We start from the raw sequence: 13,395 nt of genomic DNA, 5'->3' as shown, positions 1-13,395 counted from the left end.
CCTGAACCGGCAGTATTTCCGGAGACGACATTGTAGTTTCATATTCCAAGTCCACACAGAGCATTTAAACCATGTCTCTATAGAACTCCCAACCACAAAAATTGACTGTGCATTAATATTAGACATCGACCAATAGACCAAGTTTAGTCTTTTACTATTGCAAAATTAGGTGAGGTATTCGTCTTCACTAATTTTCGGTTTTTAAGCATATCTTACAAACTTTTATTTGGTATTTTGCATACAATATCTTGCAATGTGTTTGATTCAGTATAATAGCAAACATCCACTAAATATGGAACCATCCATTTAGATTATAAATATTTTATTATAAACTAATTAAGTATATTGTAATCATTGGCATTGGCAAGAACACAATGCAAGTATTACAAATTTTTGCTTCGAAAAGCTTACTTTAACCTCAGGGAAAAAGAAAGAGACCAATAATTGTTATACCACGCATCAAAGTCAATTTAGTTTCGAAAGTTGCGGAGTTTCTTTGAGCATTAAACGAGAGGATTTGTAATTGACCAAAAACATATCGAAGAAGTAAAGAAAGATGATTTAAAATTATAAAAATCATAATATAAAATAAGACGTATATACATAGTGCCGTGAAAGCTCTCTGTCTCAAAACATTTGAGAGCCAAAGTATACATTTAACAGATTCAAATAACATAAACATACGATGAAGATAATAACATATGAAAAAGCATAGAAGGTTTGGAAGTTCTTACAACCAAGTTCGAAGGAAGGACATAAGATGAAGGATATACTACAAACTATAATAGCCTTACCGGAGAATCATTACCAGGAAAGATCAGACAGGTGTTGGGACGTTGGATATTGGTGGCTCCGGCGCTACAGCAAAGTGCAGTCCCCTGCGTTGAGGACCACCACCGTGTATCATGAAAGCAACTTCTGCGGCAGCTAGAGCCGCTGCTTCCTGATTTCATAAAAACAAAAGCGGTACATTGTCTTATATGTTAGATTGAGCATTTTTACAATTTAACAGGGTTTGATATGGAGGTTTTTTTAGTATACACACCTGTCTTTGTCTACGTCGTTGTAGTATACCGATGGCCCATGCCATGATGTAACATGGGAGGAGGAAACCAGCGGCACGAAGAAGAAAAAGCTGTTGAAACCAGAGAGTCAAAAGGCAAAGAAAGAATCAATAAAAATCACCAAGAAACTTAAAGAAGTGTAATCAAAGACGGTACAAAGATGTAGGGAAAGATGCACATACAGAGAAGAAGGCAGTTGGATCGTCCTCCTCCTCTGAGTTAGTAGTGAGATTTAGCGCATCTCGTAACAGTAAAAGTGCCATGAGCTGCCATCACAGAAGTATTGAGTTACAGACAGTTGGAATGAGAAAAAGAACATTTAGTTCACATGGTAAGAAATCATATTCTTGACAAGATTATTGAAAGAAAACTGCAAGCTTACGATGAGAGCAGCAGAGCGACAAAAGGCAGCTCCGCTTGAGTTAGACTCAGAATACTCGTCATAGTCAGCTTCCAAGAAATGGCGTTCTGCTGCAGCCATTGCCAGAATGCGCGGGTCGGTCAAGTCCAATGGCACTCCGTTCTCCCAATCATCACTGCAGGCAAGAACAATGAGGCTCCAGCATAAAAGAGATAATCACAAAAAAATAAATAAAAAGAGAGTTACAATGGGGGAAAGGAAATGTATAGATAATGTTAGTTATCGATATCTTACGACGAGACTACATCTTGAATTCTCTATACCCTACCAGAATCATACCATGCCAAAATAAAATATAATTGAATGTATATTAGACTTAGCAAATAGATGAGGAACACAGTTCATGACTTAAGTATATTGATGGCTTCTTAGAAGGTATTGATTTGTTATAAATGGTTACAAATAATCCACTTGTACAACCATTAAACAAGTCATAATTCTCTTTGTTTAGGACAAACTATTCTACTACTGGAATATCAATTTGCTGTTCAAGTCAGTAAAGCGGCAAGCAACATAAGATTTTTGGAAAACTTACCCGATGTGAATGATCGTTTCATCAGGAGTAGGAGGCGGTGGTGCTGTATATCCAGGTTGATAAGGCTGATCATCATCAGAGTCAAAACAAAGAACGTTTTAGAAGTTGTAATCGACATTCCTCTTGTAGTTAATAGCAGTTAGATAACTAAAAAATTGAGCAGCGATAACAAGGTGAACAATTCTACACTAACATAAAAAAAAATCCCAATAATTAAAACAGAAACAATCAAGAAGACAAGAACCTTTAATTTCAGGAACATTGTGTAACTACAACAATGTTACAGATATGAATAAATTGATTACTGTTGATCCATTTCACATCCAAAGTTCCATTTGTGGCATCTTAAATTGCTATGAACTTTTAGATAAGTAAATTGACATAAAGATACAAGATTTAGCATCAGAGTCTGAGAAACTGATGAGTTTTACCTGGTGGCATATCTCACAGGTTATGTCGCCTTTCTCATTACACCAACGCTGAACACACTTGCGGTGAGCATACTGCGTTTAAGTCACAAAACTCAATAAAAACTCTCAAACCAATAATACCATATAAAAGACAAACAAAAAAAACAAATGAGATCACAAAATATATTACCTTCAAACTACCATTACAAGCACAAGGAGCCTCAAGGTTCTTAGTGGTATCTTCCTCCTGGCAAATACGACACTCAACAGATTGGAGGAGAAGTGGTTGTTCTTCTTCCTCAGCTTCATCCACAGATGATGAAGAAGAAGCCAAATCCGTGCCTTGAGGCCGGGAAGAGCTTTCTCCAGAAGAATCTGAAGACTCAGAATCTTTCTCCATCTCAGAAGTAATGAGACGATCGGTACATAAACTCAAATGATCGGCCATGTTTACAAACTTAGCACCAAATTGATATCTGTAACCAAGAAGCTCAAAATACATTAAATTCAGGAACATTTGATAAAATCTCACAGGAACAAAACAAACCCTAATCAAAAAAAAAAGCCCCAAATGCAATTAACAAACCAAAGAACAGAGACAAATTCGATTTGATCTTTAGAATCAAACCCTAATATTCTACAAATGTAAATTCAAAATTGAATCAATTTTAACCATAGAAGAGTAATAATAATCGATGAAAATTAACATTACCTGGAAATTATTCTTGAATTCGAAGGAAAAAAAATGGTATTTTTTTACGAAATCTGGAACCTTTTAAGCTCAAAACGAGAACTCTTACAATTTGTGTTTGTTTTTGTCTCTCTCTCCGTGTTCGGTCTGAATGAATAATCAGATAAACATTATTAAATATTTTTGGGAGCGCGTTTTTTTAGTATAAAATATCTATAAGAAAAAAAGGAAAAATGTATAGGCATGGAATTAGGCTCGGCATCAGTACGAACCGGAGCTTTGGAACTTGGTGAGATTAACGTCTGTTAAACGGCTAGTTGCTTGTCTTGTCTATAGTCAATTTTGGTTACGATTTTTGTTTGGTTTTAACTTTTAACTTTTAAATATTAATAAAGTTTTTTTTTCACCTAAATCAGATACAAAAATAAATTAATTGGTCCATATAGTAATTAATTTATTAAGCTTTGGTTGAAAGAGAATTTTATGTGACATATAAAAATAACATTATTTGCTTCTTTTTTCTTCAATAGAGTAGGCAAAAATGGACCAAGTTGCATGCAGCCTTTTTAACAAGTTGAAAATTCTTCTAGAGGTTCCTTTATTTCATCCTAATTTAGTTTGACTTTTTTGCTCTTTGTTAAAAAAAACTCAGTAATTAAATGAACCGCCTTCTAATGTTTGCATGATTGAATTAACCAGTTCGGTTTTAAAAATCACGTGCATTAAAGGTCGCTTATCCTTCGATGGGATCGCAGGTCTTGTATTAGTTGCTATTTGTGGTGCACTATTTTGTGGAATGTGGGTAGTGGTTATGATCTTTTCGACCGAAAAGAAGGAATAGTGCATATTTTTTGTTGGGGATTTCCTGTAAAAAGTTGTCACATTTTTTAACGATTCTTTATGAAAGATATTTATTCCATCATAATAGAAGTTAAAGAGGATGTTTCTGCTCGGCGTGTCCATAGAAATTCGAGGTCAAGGAGCTATCCGGTTTATATAATCTAAGCAGGTCCGGCTTAGCACATGTGTTGGAGGTGCAAGAGCATAGGGTTCAAGGTCCAAAAAAAAAATTTACATGTTAAATTTTTTTTATATAAATAATAGATATATTGAAGATTATAGTCTGAGATTGGTAAGGGATTAATTCTCTTGGTTTGGTTGGTTTAGTCAGATAACCGAGGATTTATTAAGGTCAGGTTTAGGTTATGAGATCCGCTAAGGTTTTGCCACGCGTCCTCTCTTCTCTCAGTTGGTCTACACGCTTTGCATGTGAGAAGGGTTGTTACGCCTATAGGTTTATCGTCTCTTCTTCTTCCTTTTGTTATCTTGTTGTAACAGTAGAGAGAGAGAGAGAGATTGTAGAGAGAAAGAGTGATAGTAGATCGGAGAGATCTTGTAACAGTTGTGGTAAGCTCAGGTTCGAGCAGTATTAGTGGATTTCGGAGTTCCATCTCTGGCAAGACGTAGGTTAACCACATCGATTAACCGAACTCGTTAAATCGTGTGTGTGTTATTTATCGCTTTACTTCTCTTCTTCTCTTCATTCTGATCGAAGAAGATCTCAATCGGCGAAGTCGATCTTAACAAATTGGTATCAGAGCAAGGTTTAGGCTTCGTCTGTCAGATCTGTTAAGCAAGATGACAAATACGAAACTCAAGGTGGCTGTGTTCGATGGATCTGGTGACTTCTCTCTTTGAAAGACACGGATGTTGGGTCACCTGAGGATTCTAGGTCTTAAGGATGTTCTAAAGGAGCAAGAGCCATTTACGCCTTTGACTGAGGCAGAAGAAGACGATTCGGAGAAGAAGAAGAAACAAATCGAAGATGAAAAGTCAAGAACGGAGCTGTGTGAGAAGGCGTTGGACATTATCTTTCTAAACATCAACGACAAGGTTCTAAGGAAGATCGATCAGTGTACGACGGCAGCAGAAGCATGGTCTATGCTTGAGAGGCTGTATCTTGTGAAGTCTTTACCAAATCGGGTATATCTTCAGCTCAAGGTTTACAACTATAGGATGTAGGAATCCAAGAGTCTGGACGATAACATAGATGAGTTCTTGAAGATGATCTCAAATCTGAACAATCTTCAGATTCAAGTTCCTGATGAGGTTCAAGCAATTCTGATCTTGAGTTCTCTACCGGAGAAATATGACATGTTAAAGGAGACTCTGAAGTACGGACGAGATGGAATCAAGATGGAGGATGTTATCAGCGCTGCTAAGTCAAAGGAGTTGGAGTTCCGGGATGAATCTGGTGGTTCAAATCAGATTGGAAAGGTTTGTATGTTCGCGGAAAGGGATTTACAAGAAGTTCTACATATCAAACTGATCAAGGGAGCAATACTGGAGGATCAAGATTTGAATCCAAAGAAGTAAAGAAGGTTTGTTGGATCTGTGGTAAGGAATGGCACTTCAAGAGGCAGTGTTACAAATGGATTGAGAGGAACAAGACCAAAGGTCAAGGGAATGACTCTGGTGAAGCTGCGATGGTCAAGGATGATGCCAATTACTTGTCGGCTTAGTGGCGTCTGAAGTTAATTTGATCATGGGGGAAATTACTGAAGATGAGTGGATCATGGATACTGCATGTTCGTTTCATATGACGTCAAGAAGGGATGTGTTCATTGAGTTAAAGGAGGTGTCCTACGGCAAAGTTCGAATGGAAAATAACTCATACTATGAGGTTAAAGGAATTGGTTCAGTTAGGTTTCAAAATTCAGATGGATCTACTTTTATTTTGCATGAGGTCAGATACATGCCTGATATCTCGAGGAATTTGATTTCAGTTGGTACTCTTGAAGCCAAAGGGTGTGAGTTTAGAGGTGGCAAAGGTGTTATGAGAGTGGTCAAGGGTGACAATGTCTTTATGAAAGGAGTTAGGCGTCAGTCTCTTTACATATTTCAAGGAAGTGCAAGAGTTTCAGAGGTTTGTGCTGTCGAATGCAATAAGACTGCAGAAGAGGTTAAGGGTGATAACAAGGCCAGGTTGTGGCACAGTAGATTGGGACACATCGGTCAAAAGGGTCTTCAGATTCTAGAGGAAAAGGGTTGTTTGGAAGGTTCCAAGTCTACGGAGATGGGGTTTTGCGAGGATTGTGTTATTGGTAAAACACACAAAGTCAGTTTTGGACCGGCTCAACATGTTACTAAGGAAAAACTTGACTATGTTCACTCTGATCTTTGGGGCTCTCCCAATGTTCCCTTGAGCTTAGGTCGGTGTCAGTACTTCATTTCTTTCACGGATGATTTCTCTCGGAAGGTGTGGATTTATTTTCTGCGTTTCAAGGATGAGGCTTTCAAGAGCTTTGTTAGATGGAAGAAAATGGTTGAGACACAGTCAGAGCGTAAGGTGAAAAGCTTCGAACCGATAATGGCCTTGAATTCTGTAATCATCAGTTCGATAGCTTCTGCAAGGATGAAGGTATTGTCAGGCATAGGACTTGTACTTACACTCCACAGCAAAATGGAGTTGCTGAGAGACTTAATCGAACAATCATGAACAAAGTGAGGAGTATGTTGAGTGAGAGTGGTCTTGGTCAGAGATTTTGGGCCGAAGCAGCTTCTACAGCGGTTTATTTGATAAACAGATCTCCATCTTCGGCCATTGATTTCAGGGTTCCAGAAGAGATGTGGACTTCAGCAATGCCAGTATTGAGTGGTCTGAGGAGGTTCGGTTGTTTTGCATACATTCATTCTAATGAGGGAAAGCTTGAGCCTCGTGCTAAGAAGGGAATTTTTACTGGTTATCCAGAAGGTGTTAAAGGCTTCAAAATCTGGCTTCTAGAGGATAAGAAGTGTGTCATCAGTAGGAATGTGGTGTTCAGGGAAGATGTCATGTACAAAGAAGTCGGACTCGGGCAACAGACAGGTAATCATTTATTTTCCTTTAAGTACTCATGATCTTTCAAGTTTTGATTTTGCAGTTAAGCACAGGGATACTTCGGATGTTGCTCAAGGTGGAGTCGTTACAGATGTTCCAGTTCAGGAAGCAGACAGTCAAGGGAATACTTCTAAAAGACTTAGTAACTACCAGTTGGCTCGTGATAGACCTAGAAGGCAGACTAAGGCTCCGGTCAGGTTTCGGGATTATGATGTAGGAACAGAGGATGAGGATCTTACTGCCTATTTCTGCTGTATAGCTGAAGACGGAGGTAACTCAGAACCATCAAATTTTGTTGAGGCTATGAATAGTCCGGGCAGCGACAAATGGTTAGAAGCTGCAAATGAGGAAATGGATTCTCAGAAGAAGAATGGTACATGGGACTTGGTCGATAAGCCTCCAGGGCATAATGTTATCAGTTGCAAATGGATATTCAAAAGGAAGGCTGGGATTGCTGGAGTTGAGGATCCTCGCTTTAAGGCTAGATTGGTGGCGAGAGGGTTTTCCCAAAAGGAGGGCATTGATTATCAATAAATTTTTGCTCCTGTGGTGAAACATGTTTCAATAAGATACATTCTGTCTGTTGTAGTTCACTTCAACCTTGAGCTACATCAGTTAGACGTGAAGACTGCTTTCCTTCACGGTTATTTGGATGAATATATTCTGATGGAGCAACCTGAAGGTTTCATTGATCAGATGCATCCTGAGAAGGTCTGTTTACTCAAGAAGTCACTATATGGGTTGAAGCAGGCTCCTAGACAGTGGAACAAAAGATTTGATGAGTTTATGGTGAAAAATGACTTCGTCAGGAGCGAGTATGATTATTGTGTTTACTACAAGAGAGCTCCGGGTGATATCTATGTTTATCTCTTACTTTACGTGGATGGCATTCTGGTTGCTTCTACTGACTTGAGGGAGATTGTTGCACTCAAAGCTATGTTGAGTTCTGAATTTGAGATGAAGGATCTCGGAGAGGCAAAGAAAATTTTGGGCATGGAGATAATTAGAGATTGACCTGGTGGAAAGTTGAAAGTTTCTCAAGAAGGTTATTTGATGAAAGTCTTGAGTAACTTTCGAATGGATCAAGCTAAATCGGTGGATACGCCAATGGGAGCTCACTTAATCTAAAGTCTGCTACAGAAGATCAGTTGAAGGTGGAGGAAACTTTTATGAAGAAGATGTCGTATCGGAGTGCAGTGGGCAGTGTTATGTATGCTATGCTTGGTACCAGACCTGATCTAGCTTATCTAGTAGGTCTGATAAGCAGATTTATGAGCAAACCAATCAAGAATCACTGGCATGCAGTTAAGTGGGTTCTCAGGTACATTCGTGGTTCAGTGAAGACTTGTTTATAGTTTAGGAGAAAAGGAGATTTTGTTGTTATGGGTTATTGCGACTCAGATTATGCTGCTGATCTTGATCATAGAAGATCTACATCAGGAATGGTTTTCACTGTGGGAAGCAATCCGGTGAGTTGGAGATCTTCTCTGCAAAAGGTGGTTGCTCAGTCTTCCACTGAAGCAGAGTATGTTGCCTTGTCAGGAGCCGTAAAGGAAGCTGTCTGGCTAAAAGGGTTAGCGGAAGAGCTTGGTTTTCCTCAGAAGACGGTGGAGGTTCACTGTGACTCTCAGAGTGCAATCGCACTTGCTAAAAATGTTGTGTTTCATGAGCGAACGAAGCACATTTCGGTGAAGTTTCACTTCATCAGGGACCTGATTAACAAAGGAGAGATCGCAATTGTGAAGATTCCCACCGAGTATAATCCTGCTGACATTCTTACCAAGGTTCTACCTATTGCTAAGTTTCAAGAAGCATTGCAGATGCTTCGAGTTGCTAGGAACTGAGCTCGTCCTGTTGGACGTTAAACAGGTATCCGGGTTTGGGTACAAGGACTTTCACCAAGTATAGTAATCTCAGACTAAGGTGGAGATTTGAAGATTATAGTCTGAGATTGGTAAGGGATTAATTCTCTTGGTTTGGCTGGTTTAGTCAAATAACCGAGGATTTATTAAGGTCCGGTTTAGGTTATGAGATCCGCTAAGGTTTTGCCACACGTCCTCTCTTCTCTCAGTTGGTCTACACGCTTTGCACGTGAGAAGGGTTGTTACGCCTATAGGTTTATCGTCTATTCTTCTTCCTTTTGTTATCCTATTGTAACAGTAGAGAGAGAGAGATAGAGATTGTAGAGAGAAAGAGTGAGAGTAGATCAGAGAGATCTTGTAACAGTTGTGGTAAGTTCAGGTTCGAGCAGTATTAGTGGATTCCGGAGTTCCATCTCCGGCGAAACGTAGGTTAACCACATCAGTTAACCAAACTCGTTAAATCGTGTGTGTGTTCTTTATCGCTTTACTTCTCTTGTTCTCTTCATTCTGATCAAAGAAGATCTCAATCGGCGAAGTCGATCTTAACATATATATATTTATATATATATTTGGGTGTATTTTATAAAATATCACTGAGTCTACATAAACTTTGAGCCAGCCCTGAATCTAAGACACCGTTTTCAAATTAAGACTTGGGTTCTAAAGTTTGCATTTTATGCATATACCAAGTATCTCCAATACATACATACAAATCCGAAGCTCCGGTTCGTTCTAAAGATAACAACTGTAACTATGACACACATCAGATCAGAGTATAAATGTAGCTTAGTATTATGATTTTTTTGTGAATAATTGATTGTATGATTTGATTCATACGATTCTTATACTGGTTTAGAGGAATTGAAATGTGGTTTAGAGGAATTGAAATGTCGTGGGAATGAACCATTGATAGTTAATACTTTTAGGAGCTGTATTACAGATTTTAAGGATGAAATGTTTTTGTTATAGTTAAGAGCTTGATTGATTCTCCCGCAACCGTTATGTTTAAACCAGTCGGGTACTAAATGACTATTCAAATCGGTTTAAAGCATTTGAAAGATTCGCATGGTAGGCTAATGTATTCGATTGTTTATGCACGAAGATCATAAGGGAATCATGAAGTCCTCTCTTACTAGTAGCTAGATATAGAGGAAGAGGCCCAAAGGTTCAGACGATAGAGTGTGTTTGCTCCCTTATTGCTTTTTTGCCCTTCTCGATTACTTTTTTTTTTTTTTTGAACAAAGGCCCTTCTCGATTACTTTAGAAAATTAAAATTGAATCTTTAATTACCCGAATATATCATATATGTGACGGCATATATATATTGAATATCGGTTTATGTAGTAACGAATAGATTAATTATGTAGTAATTATTAAAGTGATAAAAAAATTAATGATGGATTTTGACAAAATTTGAAGTTAATATATTATTTCATTTTACTAAACATAACTTTGATATAAAACCAAAAGCTATAAAAATATTTTTTTTATAGTTTCTTTTAAAAACAAAATTATTTATGGTTTACCTTGAGAAATTTTCAATAATTTCTATGTAAAAAAGATTTCAATAATTTTTATAGTCTCTGTAAAAAAAAAATCATCATAAATAATTTCTTCTTATTTTTTTCTTTTTTTGATCAAACAGATGTTATCTTTCCATTAAAATAGAAGGTAACAAACAAAGCAGAGAGTGTTTTTAAGATACAACATAATTGGGACTTGCCCAAAGCATAAAACAATAAAGAAACACAAGTAGATAGGAGCAATCGATGGTAGGAGTTTGAGAGCTATGAACCACATGCTGGGAAGCAAGCTGGAACCTGTGAGGTCAAGGCAAATCGATGCAAACTCCATGAACAGGTTGATGCGGACATCGATCCTACCAACCAAACCGTTGAACCAAATCCTGTACCATATCCTGTACCAGAAGTACGAGAAGGCCCTGTGACACGATCAAAGGCTAAACAGCTAAGGAAGAGGTTTAACCTAGCCGTTCAAGACATCATAAGCTCTCTAGAGCTGAAGGACGTCAACTGGTCTGTACCATCATCATGCCGCCACAACATATATGATCACATTGCCGAGGAAGAGCTTGCTGAAGCCTTCACCCAAATGAGCCTTGATCAAACCAGTTCCCCAGGTAAGAAACCTCCTTTTTCAGGTCAAGGAACCTCAAGAAGCCAAGAGAAGACATCAGAGCTGCAAGAGACGTGTGATACAAGCTACACCTCTGAAAGCGATCAAGATAGCAAAGATCAAGACCAAGACATAGAGGGCATGGACGAGCATCAAGAGACTGAACAAGATATTCTAGAAGACTTCCTCATCAAGAGAGATCAAGTCTAATTAGCGTTTTCTTTTATTAGCTTATTTACTTTCCAAAAGGACAATGATTTGTGTTTGATTTTATTTTCTTTCCTTGTTGCATTTTCTGCATTTATTTTTCGGCCTTAAGGCTAGCTGAAGGACTCTTATAAAGTCCCCCTGCAGCAGTTGTACGAATTTCACCTTTGATTATCAATAAAATACTGAATTTTCTTATTTTTCTCTTTAAGTGTTCTTAAGAGAATTAAGCTTGTTCTCTGTCTTGTGTGTGAGATTCCACAAGGCTGAGTTCGTGTACTGTATCAGAGACCAATCACATCTCTGTGGTGTACTTCAATCCGCCAGCACTTCCCCCTCTACCGATCCCACACGAGAGAAGCGACCGCCATCGTGTCAGATCTCCACCATCGACCATCTTTCCTTCACAAGAGAGAAGCGACCGCCAGCTTGTGAAGCCACCAACTCTATCCCGGTATAAGACTCACCACCGAGTCTTGTATCATCTGGTATCAGAGCACAGTTCACGCTGTTCCCTTGCCAGGTTTATCTTTTCCATTTACTTTCATTCGATTTGTAGCTTTTGTTTTATTTTTATTTAAAAAAAAAAAAAAAAAAATTAAGAACCCTAGTTTGCCGCAGCTTGGTCTCTAGGTTGTTTAGTTTATTTACAAACCATAAATCAAAAAAAAAAAAAGAGTTTGTTTCCATAAGTCGTCTGTTTCACTGTTTCAGTCTCTGCATTAGATCTTGAACTAGTTCATCTCGCATTTTTTTTTTTTAAAAAAAAAAAAAAAAAAAAAAAAAAAAAAAAAAAATTGTATCCTTTTCAGCTTTCGTTTCATAGCTTTATTACTGCTATTCATTCGTAAAATTTCAAAAAAAAAAAAAAAAAGTTTCCTTTGATTTTCTTTGAAATTTCTTTCTTTTAAACTTTTGTGGTACGTTGATCCTTTGTTGTTTTTGTCTGAGTACAGAACCGTTCTAGACACTCGATATGGGAGAAAACGCAGAAATACCCCAAGACGCCATGATGCAAATGATGAGAACCCTCACAGAGCAGTTGAGAGGACTCGGCGAAAGAATCGGACGTCTGGAGCAACCTCAGGCTAGGGTTAACGTTGGACCAGATCCAGAAAGAAGGAATGTCCGCGATGAGGAGAACGAATCCATTGACATGGATGATGAAGATGATCCACCACCAGACCCATTAAGGCGACAACATCAGCGGAGAGAGGATCCTTTGATGCGGAACCGCGCTAGAGAGGTAGAACCACGAGAACAAAACCGAGATGTCAAACTAATACCTCCTACTTTTGCAGGGAAATCTAATCCGGAGGTTTACATGGACTGGGAGAGGCGAATGGAGTACATATTCCAATGTTATGGCTATGGAGAAGCTCGAAAGGTAGCCCTTGCATCGGCGCAGCTCACCGACAATGCCTTGTCATGGTGGGATAGGACGGTAGCTGATAGGAGGAGGCAGCGGTTTGCTACCATCAGCAGTTGGGGAGATATGAAGTATCTCTTGAGGTTGAGGTATGTCCCTGATCATTATCAACGAGACTTACAAAAACGTTTTAGAAAATTGTCTCAGGGAACAAGGACCGTGGATGAGTATTTTGAGGAGTTTGAGAAGCTCATGAACTCTTTGGAGCTAGAAGAATCGAGTGAGTCCCTAATGGCTCAATTCATTGATGGCTTACAAGAGCGTATAGCCCGAAAGGTGGAGACATTGAACTACAGCAGCCTGCATGAACTACTTCACAAGGCTGTACAAGTGGAGCAGCAAATCCAGCGTAAGATGTCTTTAAGGAACCGTACTCGAAACAACACGCCTTGGAATGCAAGCAACAACCGGAGCATGGACAAAGGCAAAACCGTAGACAATGACTTTAGGTTCAAGAACAAGTCTAGTGAGGCACCTAAAACCTCTAAACCCGAACCAGGTAAGTTTCCTAACACTAGTCAATCCCGTAGCCGTGACATTACTTGTTTTAAATGTCAAGGCAGGGGACACATGGCGAGAGAATGTCCGAACCAAAGGGTGATGATTGTCACCCCTAGTGGAGATTATGAGTCTCAAGATGAGCAAGACGATGACCAGACTGATCTGGAGAATGACGTGGAGTATCCCGATGTAGGAGAACTCCTTGTGATCCGGCGTATGCTGAGCGTGCTTGTCGACCCCGAGGAGAAAGTTCAAAGAG

General features: G+C 38.8%; 1 protein-coding gene across 1 annotated transcript; it reads right to left on the bottom strand.

The window, feature by feature from the left end:
- Positions 1–560: 560 nt before the first annotated feature.
- Positions 561–3,332, bottom strand: LOC104711219 (uncharacterized). The gene is made up of 8 exons (XM_010427897.3): positions 3,143–3,332; positions 2,621–2,906; positions 2,452–2,523; positions 2,021–2,085; positions 1,447–1,600; positions 1,247–1,330; positions 1,046–1,135; positions 561–943 (listed from the first exon to the last, which is right to left on the bottom strand). Exons 2-8 carry the CDS (start codon positions 2,876–2,878, stop codon positions 818–820), a joined length of 849 nt encoding a protein of 282 aa, XP_010426199.1. The 5' UTR covers positions 2,879–2,906; positions 3,143–3,332; the 3' UTR covers positions 561–817.
- Positions 3,333–13,395: the final 10,063 nt, after the last annotated feature.

This window comes from Camelina sativa, chromosome 9, assembly GCF_030686135.1.
Source record: "Camelina sativa cultivar CO46 ecotype springtype chromosome 9, ASM3068613v1".
Classification (NCBI taxonomy): Eukaryota; Viridiplantae; Streptophyta; class Magnoliopsida; order Brassicales; family Brassicaceae; genus Camelina; species Camelina sativa.
The sequence above is the reverse complement of the archived record's forward strand: the minus strand, read 5'-3'. Positions and strand labels throughout refer to the sequence as shown.